Source organism: Tauraco erythrolophus, chromosome W (assembly GCF_009769465.1).
Source record: "Tauraco erythrolophus isolate bTauEry1 chromosome W, bTauEry1.pri, whole genome shotgun sequence".
NCBI classification, from domain to species: domain Eukaryota; kingdom Metazoa; phylum Chordata; class Aves; order Musophagiformes; family Musophagidae; genus Tauraco; species Tauraco erythrolophus.
In genome coordinates, this window is record NC_141497.1 from 27,491,527 (window position 1) to 27,506,532 (window position 15,006).

Sequence of the window (15,006 nt, forward strand, 5' to 3'; positions counted from 1 at the left end):
CAGGGAGGTCACAGGGAGCAAAGCCCCTCTCCTGCCACCAGAACCCCCAGCCCCCTCCCACATCAAACCATGACACCAGGGTAGACTCCTCCTCTATCCTGACTTCCTCAGGAGCCTCAGGGTTCCGGGGCTCATCAGGGTAGCCTCCAGCAGTATAGACTGAGGCAAAGGCGGCATTCAGTAACTCTGCCTTCTTCTTATCCTCTGTCACCAGGGCACCCTCCTCATTCACCAGTGGGCCTACATTGCCTCTAGTGTTAGTTTTATCTGCAATGTATTTGAAGAAGCCCTTTCTGTTGTCCTTGACCTTTCTTGCAAGGTTTAATTCCAAGGAGGTCTTAGCTTTCCTAGTTGCCTCCCTACATCCTCTGACAGCAGACCTATATTCCTCCCAAGTGGCCTGCCCCTCCTTCCATGATCTGTACACTCTCTTTTTCCACTTGAGTTTGCCCAACAGTTCCCCATTTAACCATGCAGGTCTCTTGGTACCCTTTCTTGACTTCCTACCTGTTGGGATGCACACGTCTTGAGCTTGGAAGAAGAGGTCCTTAAAGGCTAACTAACTATCTTGGGCCCCTTTACCTTCCAGTACTCTGTCCCATGGGATTTCTCCTAGCAATTGTTTGAAAAGATCAAAGTTGGCCCTACTGAAGTCCAGGGTTCTAGTTCTGCTAGGTATTCTCTTCCTGCCACATGAGATCCTGAACTCCACCATCTCATGGTCACTACAACCAAGGCTACCCTCAACCAGGCCCTCCTTATTAGTGAGAATAAGATCCAGCAGTGCTCCTCTCCTAGTAGGCTCATCCACCATTTGCATCAGGAAGTTATCATCAATGCACTGAAGGAACCTCCTGGACTGCGGATGGCTGGCTGAGTAGGCCTTCCAGCAGATATCATAGATTCATAGATTTCTAGGTTGGAAAAGACCTTAGAGATCATCGAGTCCAACCATCCCTAATCCCCATTAAACCATATCCTCAAGTAGCTCATCCACCCTATTCTTAAACACATCCAGGGATGGGGACTCAACCACTTCCCTGGGCAGCTTATTCCAGTGGCTGACAACCCTTTCAGAGAAGAAATACTTCCTAACATCCAACCTGAATCTCCCCTGACTAAGCTTATGCCCATTTCCTCTTGTTCTATCTCCCATCACTAATGTAAAGAGCCCTTCCCCTAACTCCCCACCATCTTTTCTCAAGTATTTATAGGCCGTAATCAGGTCTCCCCTCAGCCTCCTCTTCTCCAGGCTAAACAGCCCCAACTCCCTCAGCCGCTCCTCATAAGTTTTATTTTCCAGCCCCTTGACCAGTTTAGTCGCCCTTCTTTCAGGATAGTTGAAGTCCCCCATGACAACCAGGGCCTGCATTTGCGAGACCACTGTCAGCTGCCTGTAGAAGGCCTCATCAGCCTCCTCATCCTGATCCAGTGGTCTGTAATAGACACCAATAACAGTATCACACATGCCAGATTCTCCTTTAATTCGCACCCACAAGCTCTCAACTTGCTCCTGATCCGCCCCTGGACAGAACTCAATGCACCCTAGTTGCTCCCTCACGTAAAGAGCAACTCCACCACCTCGCCTTGCTGGCCTGTCTTTCCTGAAGAGGACATAGCCATCCATGACCACATTCCAGTCACGCGAGCTGTCCCACCAAGTCTCAGTAATTGCTACCAGATCATAATCCCCTGATCGAATACAGATTTCTAACTCCTCCTGTTTGTTCCCCATGCTGCGTGCATTGGTGTACAGGCATTTCAGAGAGCCAGCTGAGCATGCCGATTTCACCCTAGGGGGGTGGGAGGCCTTATTCCCTGAGCCTAGTTTACTGAGCCTAGTTATATCCCCCTCCCCCTTCAAACCTAGCTTAAAGCCCTCTTGATGAGCCCCGCCAGCTCATGAACAAGAATCCTTTTCCACCTTTGAGACAGTTGAAATCCATCAGTTGCCATCAGACCTGGTTCTGTGAAAGCCTCCCCATGATCAAAGAAACCAAATTTCTGTGGGTGGCACCAGCCTCTGAGCCCTCTGTTAATCAGGTGTGTTTTCCTGCTCCTTTCTGTATTTTTTCCTGCCACTAAAGGGATTGAGGAAAACACTACCTGTGCTCCTGACCCTTCAACCAATCGCCCCAATGCCCTGAAGTCCCTTTTGATGGCTTTTGGATGTGTCTCTGCTACCACGTCATTTCCGACCCAAGTCATGGAATGGTTTGGGTTGGAAGAGACCTCAAAGATCATCTAGTTCCAACCCCCCTGCCAGGGGCAGGGACACCTTTCACTAGGATCAGGTTACTCAAAGCCCCATCCAACCAGGGCATCCACAACTTCTCTGGACATCCTGTTCCAGTATCTCACCACCCTCAATGTAAAATATTTCTTCCTTATATCTAATATAAATCTCCCCTCTTTCAGTTTAAATCCATTACCCTTGCCTTATCACTATATACCCTTGTAAAAAGTCCCTCTCCAGCTTTCCTGTAGGCCCCCTGTAAGTACTGGAAAGCTGCTATAAGATCACCCCGGAACCTTCTCTTCTCCAGGCTGAACAGCCCCAACTCTCTCAGCCTGTCTTCATAGCAGAGGTGCTCCAGCCCTCAGATCATCTTCGTGGCCCTCCTCTGGACTTGCTCCAGCAGCTCCATGTCCTTCTTGTGCTGGGGACTCCAGAGCTGAATGCAGTATTCCAGATGGGGTCTCACGAGAGCAGAGTAGAGGGGCAGAATCACCTCCTTCGACCTGCTGGCCACACTGCTTTGGATGCAACCCAGGATACGGTTGGCTTTCTGGGCTGCCAGTGCACATTGTCGGCTCATGTTGAGCTTCTCATCAATCAGCACCCCCAAGTCCTTCTCCTCTGGGCTGCGCTTCCCCTTCCCCAACCCTAAGGTAACTTCAAAATGGCATGTAGCACTCTCATATTTTTTACTCCCGCCACCTCCTTTTGTCCCAAGTTGTAGATAGGATAATTAAGATGGAAAGACTACTGATGAGCACAAATGCACAGATGGTAAAGAACTCTGGTTACAAAAAAATATCAGCGATTCCATGCTGGCCTCCAAACAATGACACCTTGGGAACTTGGTGACTGAACATCACCCAAAATTACAGCATAAGGCCAGCTTTGTTAGCCTCAGACATTGCGGTATCATTTTGAGTAAATGGTAGTTTAATGCTAGATTGGAGAATACCATTTTGAGAGAAAACAAATTCATCTGTGAGGAGCAACCTAACACGTTTTTAAATCATACAATCATAGAATGGCTTGGGTTGAAAGAGACATTAAAGATCATCTAGTTCAAATCCCCCTACCATAGGCAGGGACACCTTCCACTAGACCAGGTTGCTCAAAGCCTCATCCAACCTGGCCTTGAACACCTCCAGGGATGAGGCATCCACAATTTCTCTGGGTAACCTGTGCTTTGGACAAGTCCAGGTAGATGATGTCAGGTGCTCTTCCCTTATCCACCAATACTGTAACCACATCATAGAAGGCCACCAAATTTGTCAGGAACAATTTGCCTTGAGTGAAGTCATGCTGGCTGTCACCAATCACAACCTTTTTTCCCACATGGCTTCGCATAGTTGCCAGGAGGTTCTGCTCCATGACCTTGCCAGGCACAGAAGTGAGACTGGCCTGTACTTCCCTGGGTCTTCTTTTTTTCCCTTTTTAAAAATGGGGGCTATGTTTCCCCTTTTCCAGTCAGTGGGAACTTCGCCAGACTACCACGACTTCTCAAATATGATGGATAGTGGCTTAGAAACTTCACCTATCAGTTCCCTCAGGACCCGCGGATGCACCTCATCGGTTCCTCAACAGGACTTGTGCACCTTCAGGTTCCTCAGATGGTCTTCAACCTGATCTTCTCCTACAGTGGGCAGTTCTTCATTCTCACAGTCCCTGCCTTTGCCTTCTGGGACTTGGGCTGTGCAGCTGGAGCTCTTGCCAGTGAAGGCAAAGAAGTCATTGAGTACCTCAGCCTTCTCCATATCCTGGGTAATGAGGTCTCCCATTTCCTTCCGGAGAGGGCCCACTTTTTCCCTAGATCTCCTTTTATCACTGACATATCTATAGAAGTTTTTCTTGTTGCCCTTCATATGCCTGGCCAGATTTAACTCTATCAGGGCTTTAGCTTTCCTAACCTGATCTCTGGCTGCTCGGACAATTTCTCTGTATTCTTCCCAGGTTACCTGTCCTTGCTTCCACCCTCTGTAGGCTTCCTTTTTGTGCTTGAGTTGGTCCAGGAGCTCCTTGTTCATCCATGTAGGCCTCCTGGTTTTCCTGCCTCACTTCCTCTTTGTTGGGATGTACTGTTCCTGAGCTTGGAGGAGGTGATCCTTGAACATTAGCCAGCTTTCTTGTGCCCCTCTTCCCTCCAGGGCTTTATCCCATTGTACTCTACCAAGCAGATCCCTGAAGAGGTCAAAGTCTGCTCTCCTGAAATCCAGGGTAGTGAGCTTGCTGAGTGCCCTCCTTGCCTCCCTAAGGATCTTGAACTCCACCATTTCATGGTCACTGCAGCCAAGGCTGCTCTTGAGCATTACATTCCCCACCAGTCCATCCTTATAGGTGAGAACAAGGTCCAGCAAAGTACCTCTCCTCCTTGGTTCTTCTATCACTTGGAGAAGGAAGTTATCATCAATGCATTCCAGGAACCTCCTGGATTGCTTCTGCCCTGCTGTGTTGTCCCTCCAACAGATATTGGGGTGGTTGAAGTCCCTCATGAGGACCAGGGCTCGTGAGCATCAGGCTGGTCCTATCTGTCTATAGAGGGCCTCATCCACTTGGTCTTCTTCGCGAGGTGGCCTATAGCAGACCCCTACTACTATGTCCCCTGTCCCTGCTCTCTCTTTAATCCTGACCTATAAGATCTCAGTCAGCTCCTCATCCATCCCAAGGGGCAGCTCCATGCACTCCAGCTGGTCTTTGACATAGAGAGCAACCCCTCCTCCTCATCTCCCCTGCCTGTCCTTCCTAAAGAGCCTGTACGCTTCCATTCTGACACTCCAGTTAAAGGATTCATCCCACCATGTCTCTGTGATGCCAATAAGATCATAACCCCGCAGGTGCACACACATCTCTAACTCCTTTTTTATTCTCCATGCTACATGCGTTTGAATAGATGCATTTAAGTTGGGTCCCCAATAAATCTGACTTCCTGGCTGAAGTGGCTGGAATTCCTTTCTGCTGCTCTTCAGGTGCTTCCAGCTTGTCTTGATCAAACTTCATATTAATTCCCTCCCTCCTGAAATCTAGTTTAAAGCTCTGTCAATGAGCCCCGCTGGCTGTTTTGCAAGGACCCTCATTCCCATTTGAGAAAGGTGAATCCCATCTGGTGCAAGCAAGCCTGGTGCTGTGGGAGATGGAATTCCCCTGAGACTGTGGGACACAAAACTAGAAGTGCATGAGAACTGCAAGCAACAGATAACAACAACAGATGTGCTGGACACAGAACTGAGAACAGTGACCTTGGGAAGAACAACAGAAAATATTCTTACAGTAAATAAGGACTGGGACCAAATGCAGGAGGGGGGCTTGCTGCATGTATATAAGATTGCCAGCTTGGCTCAAACGATTTTGCCTGTGCTTTCACCTGAAGCACTCAGCGGGGTCCGTGCCTTACTCCTCCACAAACGGCACCCAAATAGGGACACGGAAGAGAGAAGAAATAAGGATCCGAAAGAGAAAAAATAAGGAACAGAGAAGTCCAGTGGAGGAGCCCAGCTGAACTAGGAACAGAAAATCTGTGCAGTGATTACTTCAACAGGAGAAGGGACGCTTACCTCAATAGAAGGAGGTAAGCGACTGGGAACGATGGGAAGCACGGCTTCAACAGAACATAAGTCTGTAGTTAAGGTGTTGACAAAAGTGCTAGAGACACAGAACAGCACTGTCAACAGCACTGACTTGATACAGCTCCTGGTTTGGGTATCGGCCCATGTACCAGAGGCAAACTCTTCAAATATATATATGACAGGGACTTGGGACACTGAAGGCGTTAAACTTTGGGACGCAGCCACCCGTGGGGATGCCGCCACGCAGCGACAGCCGACAGCCTGGCGTGCTGTGTTGGAGACGTTGAAGGGCGCAGCGGGAGAGAGTGGGGGGGAGGGGGCGTCGGCGTCCGCCTCCCCCCACGGCACCAGCAACCCCGGCCCCGTCTCCCCCACGGCCCCACCGGCAGAGGAACCGTGTAGAGCTGCCGGCGTGGAAAAGTCAACATTGAATCCTTTTGATCCAGGGCCCTGAACGACAGCCAGACTAATTTCCTTCCCCCTTCCAACGATGTTGGTACATCGGCACTCCCGCCAGCCGCACCACACTCGGGTCCCTGTGCCACGTCACCCACCGCGCCCAGCGGCGCCCCGGGTACGCCACTGCCGCCGCCGGCCGGGGCTGCGGCGTCTGCCGGTCACGTGTGGAAGCGAACTGCGGCTGGAGGGAACGGAGACACGCTGTGTGAGCCGCTGTGCCGGTTCTATTGCAGCTAATGGTCCTCCTCGGTAGGAGGGTTTCAGTTCAGGTTAATCAAGGAGATAAGGCGAAGCGTGAAGGAATCAGGACTCACTTCGCCATATACAAAAGGGTTACTGCAATCGGTATTTGCCACAAAGCTTCTTTTTTTTGCCTAATGACTCCCGGATGTTGCACATGCGCGGTGGCGGTGGATATGTTGACGGCGGTTACGGAGCGCGAGCGGCCGCAGCAGCAACAACAACAACGCGGCGGCGACGGGGGTGGCCATCACAGGGCGGCTGGGTCCTTCCCTTCCCACGGGTCTGTGAGGCCTGCCCCGCTGCCGGCCGAGGCAACAGAGGGCTGACCCACCCCCTGCAGCCGCTGCCGCCTCCACCCCTCATCACAGCTGCGCCTGGAGAGCGGCCACTTGGCCACTGCCCATGGCCCAGGTTTTACCAAGAGACAGCACATCTAACACTTAACTTGGATCATCTCGATCGGCATTGCGAGAAATAACTAATCCTCTTCTGTTCCAGCAATTTCAACAGTTAATATCTTAATATCAGTGTTGCAAAACCCTAAACATGCATATTCCATTGCACATCTGCGAGCGCACACCACGCTTCCAAGGCCTATAGCAGAAGGGAACAGGCGAGCTGAGCCTCTCACGAGTGCAGCTCTTGTACCAAACTCGTTAATGCAGGCACAAATCTCACATGACTTCTACCATCAGAATGCTGACGCTATTAGGTGACAATTTGGCTTAACACGAGAGCAAGCCCGCTCAATCGTGTAGTAGCTGTCAAAATATGATCATGCCACCAATGTGTGGTGTTAATCCCCATGTTATACGCTCACAGGAACTTTGGCATACACCTCTCATCGGATGCACGTATTTTTGTCATCATGGGGTATTGAGCGTGTTACTGGTATTCCTTACAATCCTACTGGGCAAGCAATCATAGAACGCACACATGGTACTTAAAAAATATGCTTTTCAAACAAGAAGGGGGAATGATAGGGAAATCTCCTACCAAAAAAATAGCTAAAGTGTTACAGGTGTTAAATTTCTTAAATCTGTGGAAAGATGATCTAGCTCTGATGGCTAAACATTTTGGGATGGATAAAGTGTCACATCAGTCAAAATCAGGTCCAGGTCATGGTTAGAGATTTGGGAACAGGAAAGTGGGAAGGACCGTATAAGCTAATAACCTGGGGAAGAGGGTATGCTTGTGTCTCTGCAGGCCAAGAAAGTCGATGGGTACCTGCAAGGTGCGTGAAGCCTTATCTACAATGAGAGCATCTGCCGACACACAGGATGCCAACAGCCGCACAAAACAAATGTCAGTAGGCCTGTGGTAAAAAGCCATTTGGTACCTCAGTTGTGGGAGGCCCCCAAGAGAGACTGGGAAAGAACTAAGAAACAGTGTGAGAGGAGACCTCGAAAAGAATTGACTAATATTAAATTAATGACAAAGAATTACAAACTGGACTTAGTTGTGAGTACGTAACTTTGAAAAAGGAAGCTGGGAGGATTGTTATTGAACAACATGTTGCGATCTGCAAAAACCACTGTTAGCCAGCAAAGCACGTACCTGGCAGCCTTATTGCACGCACTGGCCACGCAGGCAGCAACACCGCATCAGTGCTCTGTTTCATAGACTCTGTTGAGGGTATAAAAGAGGTGGCTCAGAGCGGAGCGGGGGGAGGCTACAGAGCACACTTTGTGGATAAACAGGGGACACCCTGAAGGTGCCGTGCCTGCCTCCCTTCTCTGCAATGACCCTGCTGATTGACACCCTCCTGCTCAGTGGAATCTTGGGCATAGTCAAGATGGTAAAAGGAATGTGCTGCATGAACTTGTCTGATCACTCAGAATCAATTTATGAAACGATACAAAAATTGAAGGATCGGGTGATTGAATTACAGGCTAATCAAGATTGGTTGGATAATTTATTCAATGGATGAGGATTATCTGGATGGATTTTACCTTTAGTTAAAGGAGGATTAATGGTGTTGATAATTTTATTAATATTGGCTTGTGTAGTGCTTTGTTTATTGCAGTGCTTACAGAATGCTTTTATGAAGGCCCTGAACCAAAGTGCATTTGCCGTCATGCTAAAACAAGAAGGGGGAGATGTGGGAGACAATTCCCCTGAGACTGTGGGACACAAAAATAGAAGTGCATGAGAACTGCAAACAATGGGTAACAAGAACAGATGTGCAGGACACGGGACTGAGAACAGTGACCTTGGGAAGAAGAACAGAAAATATTCTTACAGTAAACAAGGACTGGGACCAAATGCAGGAGGGGGACTTGTTGCATGTATATAAGATTGCCAGCTTGGCTCAATAAATGATTTTTGCCTGTGCTTTCACCTGAAGCACTCAGCAGGGTCCGTGCCTTAATCCTCCACACTGGTGCCATGTAGGCCATTCCATTATTGAAAAACTCAAAACTGTGGCAATGACACCAGCCACGGACTCACATATTAATAGACTGGAAACAACTGTTCCTTCCAGTGTCACTGCTTGGAAATGGAAGGATAGAAGAAAAGATGATCTGTGCCCCAGATCCCCTTACCAGCTTTCCCAGGGCCCCAAATTCTCTTCTTGATTGCCCTTGGACTTTGTGTTGCAGCTTCATCACCACCCACATAGAAGAGCAGTAATGGCTAATAGTCCGAGGGCTGTACCAGACTAGGATGTTTCCTAGCAATGTTTTTAATCCAGGCCTCAGGGAGGCAGCAGACTTCCCTAAGAGAAGGGTCTGTCTGGCATATTGGATCCTCTGTTCTCCTCTCAAGGGAGTTGCATCCCCAAGTCAAAATGCAAGTGCAAGTATCTGTCCTATTCTCTCCATCAAAGGGAAAGAGTCTAGGTGACTTCCTGTATTGATGCACACAGAAATTGGAGGCTAACACTCTTCCAATATCCAAGATGAATTTTCAGCTTCCCCCAAGTAGAGAATACAAGAAAAATCCAACAGAAAATACAGGGTTATGGACTGAATTCTGCTACTGGTGAGAGAGAAGACAGTAAAAAAAAAAAAAAAAGAAGGTGTGAATGACTACTTCTCTGATGACTTCCCTCACTGCGGTGTTCTGTAAAAGGATCATCAGTCACAAGAGCCTTCAACATGTATAGTGGGTGTAATAGCAGCTCCAGTGTAGACAGTCCTAACTTGACAGCAAAACCCAATACTATATCTAGTTTCTTGACCTGAAAAAAAAGTTTCTTGACTTGAATTATTCTGGAATTAAGTTCCTTTCATTTGATTGAATTGACAAGCTGAGAGCACTAAGAGAGAAGCCCTTTACTGATGATAAAAAAATCCCCAAGGACTGCAAATAAAGCATGTATCGATGTCTTGACCAAGGAGGAGCTGAAGTTAATTTATACTGTAGCCCATGTAGCCAAAGAACTATTTCACTTCTGCTCAATACATTCTTGAGTCATCTCTTCCTAAAAGGGAGTTCCAGATCTGTCCAAGTTCTATCCAAGATCTGTGCTATCGATTGAAGAGAGCCCCTCAACACATTAGTAAGTCTGAAAATGACAAAAAGCCCCTGGGAATTATATAGCTTATCTGAAAGCCAAGCTCTCTTCCACAGAGAATAACCTTGACTTTGTCCTGATGGATTTTTTTTTTTCTAATAAGAATTTCTTAGTCTAGAGAAGATCTCACTACCCATAAGATCTCACTTCCTGCACGACATTCTTCTCTCTAAACTAGAGAGGCATGGGTTTGATGGATGGACCACTCGGTGGATAAGGAATTGGCTCAATGGCCGCACTCAGAGAGTAGTGGTCAACGGCTCGATGTCCAAGTGGAGACCGGTCACGAGTGGCGTCCCTCAGGGGTCGTGTTGGGCCCGGCCCTCTTCAACATATTTGTCGGTGACGTGGACAGTGGCATGGAGTGCACCCTCAGCAAGTTCGCCGATGACACCAAGCTGTATGGTGCCGTCGACACGCTGGAAGGGAGGGATGCCATCCAGAGGGACCTCGACAGGCTGGAGAGGTGGGCCCGTACCAACCTCATGAAGTTTAACCAGGCCAAATGCAAGGTCCTACATCTGGGTCATGGCAATCCCAGGCACAAATACAGACTGGGCGGAGAATGGATCGAGAGCAGCCCTGAGGAGAAGGACTTGGGAGTACTGGTGGACGAGAAGCTCAATATGAGCCGGCAATGTGCTCTTGCGGCCCAGAAGGCCAACTGCATCCTGGGCTGCATCAAGAGGAGCGTGGCCAGCAGGTCGAGGGAGGTGATTCTCCCCCTCTACTCTGCCCTCATGAGACCTCACTTGGAGTACTGCGTCCAGTTCTGTAGTCCCCAACATAAGAAGGACATGGACCTGTTGGAGAGGGTCCAGAGGAGGGCCACGAAGATGATAAGAGGGCTGGAGCACCTTTCCTATGAGGACAGGCTGAAAGAGTTGGGGCTGTTCAGCCTGGAGAAGAGGAGGCTCCGGGGTGACCTTATAGCGGTCTTCCAGTACCTCAAGGGGGCCTACAAGAAAGATGGGGAGAGGCTGTTCAGGAGGGCCTGTTGTGATAGGACAAGGGGTAATGGTTTTAAAATAGAGGGAGGTAGATTCAGGTTGGATATTAGGAAAAAATTTTTTACCATGAGAGTTGTAGAACACTGGAACAGGTTGCCCAGAGAGGTGGTGGATGCTCCATCCCTGGAGACGTTCAAGGCCCGGTTGGATGAGGCCCTGAGCAACCTGATCTAGTTGGAGATATCCCTGTTCCTTGCAGGGGGGTTGGACTAGATGGCCTTTGAAGGTCCCTTCCAGCCCTAACGATTCTATGATTCTAAGAGATGCAAGAAATGACCAACCATTAGCTCCCACACCAACGTGAAACCTCTTTGTCATGCACAGCGGAAGGAGGTTTATTATTTGAGGTTTTCAGGGAAAGGACACCACTTGCCAAATACGCATCAAATGATCACCTGCACTAACTTGTTCATCAGTTCTGCCAGCAGTACCTGTCTGCATGTGTGCAGTAATACTTACTTGCATACAATAGGCAAATGGAGGAATAGAAGCACCTCCTTTACCTGCAGATCTTACAGCGTCTGTGCCAGTAAGGTTCTGAAGGACAGAAAACACCTGAGATGCTCCATGCCCATTTGGCCATGCTGATGACTTCTTTCCACAACTAGTTTAAATGCCTTCCCTCTGTTGAGTCACATAACACATTCTGCCATTGGAAATAGGGAGAAAGAACCCAAGAGTCCATATATTACTCTCAAATCTAGAACAATATAAGAGGCTTTTCGGTCATAGAAATCCCAGTGACAGTTGTGAAATTGTTGGTATCATCTCCTCAGCCCAACCAGTCCAATTTGTCATTGTTGTAGCTGAGAGGCAGAACAGTATACTTAGGAGGATGCTGCTGTTCAGTTTGCCACGTGAAGGGAGAAACAGAGTTTGATAAGGCACATAAATGTCATAAGCAGTCAGTTACTAGATAGCAAAGATAGACAATCTAATTGCCATTAGGTCAGAGGGCAGAAGAGGGGAAAGCATCTGTAGGCCACTGAAGACAGGGCTGACACTGTAAGGCTTTTACAGGAAAAATATTACTGTAGAAATCTATACAGCTGTGTTACTACCAGAAAACTGCTATGCATCTTCCTTCTAGAAAGCAAACTACCTTTAAGATTCTTAAAACACCTTAGTAAGCTTGGGGTGGATAGTGGACATGTTCTACACCAGTTTATTCCAAACACCAGATTTAGGAGAAAGTACAGGTTCATGATATTTCACTAGATCTTACTGAAGACATTCCGATGACACCATCATCCACATAGGGGTATCCATGAACACAGTGATATCCAAAGTGTGCTGCTACCACTGAATGATACTTGGTGAATGCTTGAGGTAATATTCAAGTCAATCATAAGGATCTTTCTCTCTCAAGTAAAGAAAACATTTAAGACAGAAACATACCAAGATGTGAATCAGCAACCTTGGGAATAAGAAAGGCTAACAAAGCACACAAATCTCAGCTTTCTGATTAAAGACTTCAGCTTCTAGAAGTCTAGAATCAGCAAATAGTACCTTTCTTTGGCATGAGAAGCAACCAGGATAATATTCTTTCCTCAGAAGTCTTTGGAGCTTTGTTTACTGAAGCAAAGTAGTAAATGGTTTTCTGATCTTTACCTTTTTTTTGTTGTTGTTGTTGTTTTTAAGAACTCCCTGAAGAGGGATGAAGAGATTTATTTTTGTTGAAATGAACTGTGTAAACTCCAAGATTCATCAGTGTAAGGCAATATTACTCCAGATAGCTAAAAACTTAGCTGTTTCCTTTTAGCTTGTAAAGTCTCTCCTAAGAGCCTGAAAACTGATCTGAGGTTCTTGTACATGTCAAGCTGAGTCTGATGCAGATGACCATCCCACAGCTTGTGGAGTGCATGATTTGATGAAGGAAGTGAGAGTGCTGCTGTTAGCACAGTCTGCCTTAGAAACAGGTCATTATAGTTGACCTTGGCTTTCTCTAGTAATTCATAGATTCATAGATTTCTAGGTTGGAAAAGACCTTAGAGATCATCGAGTCCAACCATCCCTAATCCCCACTAAACCATATTCTCAAGTAGATCATCCACCCTATTCTTAAACACATCCAGGGATGGGGACTCAACCACCTCCCTCGGCAGCCTATTCCAGTGGCTGACAACCCTTTCAGAGAAGAAATACTTCCTAACATCCAACCTGAATCTCCCCTGACTAAGCTTATGCCCATTTCCTCTTGTTCTATCACCCATCACTAATGTAAAGAGCCCTTCCCCCACCTCCCCACCATCTTTTCTCAAGTATTTATAGGCCGTAATCAGGTCTCCCCTCAGCCTCCTCTTCTCCAGGCTAAACAGCCCCAACTCCCTCAGCCGCTCCTCATAAGTTTTATTTTCCAGCCCCTTGACCAGTTTAGTCGCCCTTCTTTGGGCTCGCTCCAGGAGCTCAATATCTCTCTTAAAGCGAGGAGCCCAAAACTGGACACAGTATTCCAGGTGCGGCCTCACCAGTGCTGAGTACAGGGGCAGGATCACTTCCCTGCTCCTGCTGGTTACACTATTCTTGATACATGCCAGTATCCCATTGGCCTTTTTGGCCACCTGGGCACACTGCTGGCTCATATCAAGCTGGTAGTCAACCAACAGCCCCAGGTCCTTCTCCACCAGGCAGCTCTCCAGCCACTCTTCCCCGAGCCTATAGCGATGCTTGGGGTTTTTATACCCCAAGTGAAGGACTCTGCACTTGGCCTTATTAAAGCTCATGCCATTGGCCTCAGCCCAACGATCCAGTCTGTTCAAATCCCTCTGAAGGGCCTCCCTACCCTCGAGCAGATCGACACAGCCTCCCAGCTTGGTGTCGTCCGCAAATTTACTGAGGGTACATTCAATCCCCTCATCCAGGTCATTGATAAAGATGTTAAACAGAACTGGACCCAGCACTGAGCCCTGGGGAACCCCACTGGTGACCGGCCTCCAGCCGGATTTAGCCCCATTTACCACCACTCTTTGGGCCCGGCCATCCAGCCAGTTTTTAACCCAAAGGAGGGTGTGCCTATCCAGGCCAGCAGTTATCAGTTTCTCAACCAGAACACTATGAGAAACTGTATCAAAGGCTTTACTGAGGTCAAGGAAAACTACATCCACAGCCCTTCCCTCGTCAACCTAATTCAACAAGCACCTACCAAATCTCATTTGAGGGAAAGGGAAGGAAGGATGGGAGGAATGATAAGAAACCCCTCAAGACCATGTAAAAGATCTGCAAAAGTGCATTTCTGACAAGCAGAACAATTTTGCTCTCTAGCCATCCCTACATATATACTCCTGAACCTATTACATTGATCCTCTCTCACCCTTGAACAGAGGAGTCCCTTGCAGCCAGCTGCTCCCAGTGCTCTCTCTCCCACTCAAATGGCACAAAGGGGTTGCACAGACCCTTGCTCTGTGTTTACCAGTCAACTGCACTTTACATCAGAAAACAGAATCTAAAAATTCCAGACAGAGCCCAAAGAGGGTATGGTCCCTCAGTGACTTAAAGAGCTGTACCCACCAACACAGGATCAAATTCCTGTCTTCTACTGTAGTAATAATGAATAAGGGAAATACCTGAAGGCCCAACTCCAGAGAAACTTTCAGAAGAGTGATGTCTGGCAAGCCGTCCATGAGTGTTGCTATTTTAAATGCATCCTGGGCAAGTTTGAAGATGTGTGATGAGGAGTGGATATTTTTCTGGATGGATTCTAACACTGTTTCCAGCCTCCGAACATCACCTGCAAGGTGTAAACAGAATCACCAATACAGAATAAGCTTCCAAAACATCCAGAGATGCATTATAATTGAGCCTGCCATTGCTATGCAATAGTACAATGTTTCAGTTATATACATTGTTTTTTATAAACCCTCCATAATTAAATCACATGAACGAAAGATACAAGACAGCACAAACTCCTCTAGTGCCTGATGGTGTTAGTGTAGTACATGGCCAAAAGTCACCCTGATTTGTGAATTTTAGAAGTGA

At 47.7% G+C, this 15,006-nt stretch overlaps 1 protein-coding gene across 2 annotated transcripts in view; it reads right to left on the reverse strand.

The window, feature by feature from the left end:
* LOC104371621 (zinc finger SWIM domain-containing protein 6) overlaps positions 1-15,006 on the reverse strand; it is a 229,748-nt gene that overhangs the window by 12,574 nt on the left and 202,168 nt on the right. For both annotated transcript variants that reach the window (XM_086630223.1, XM_086630224.1), the window contains one exon: positions 14,595-14,758. In XM_086630223.1, coding sequence (XP_086486349.1) covers positions 14,595-14,758 — 164 coding nt within the window. The remainder of the gene's footprint in view (positions 1-14,594; positions 14,759-15,006) is intronic.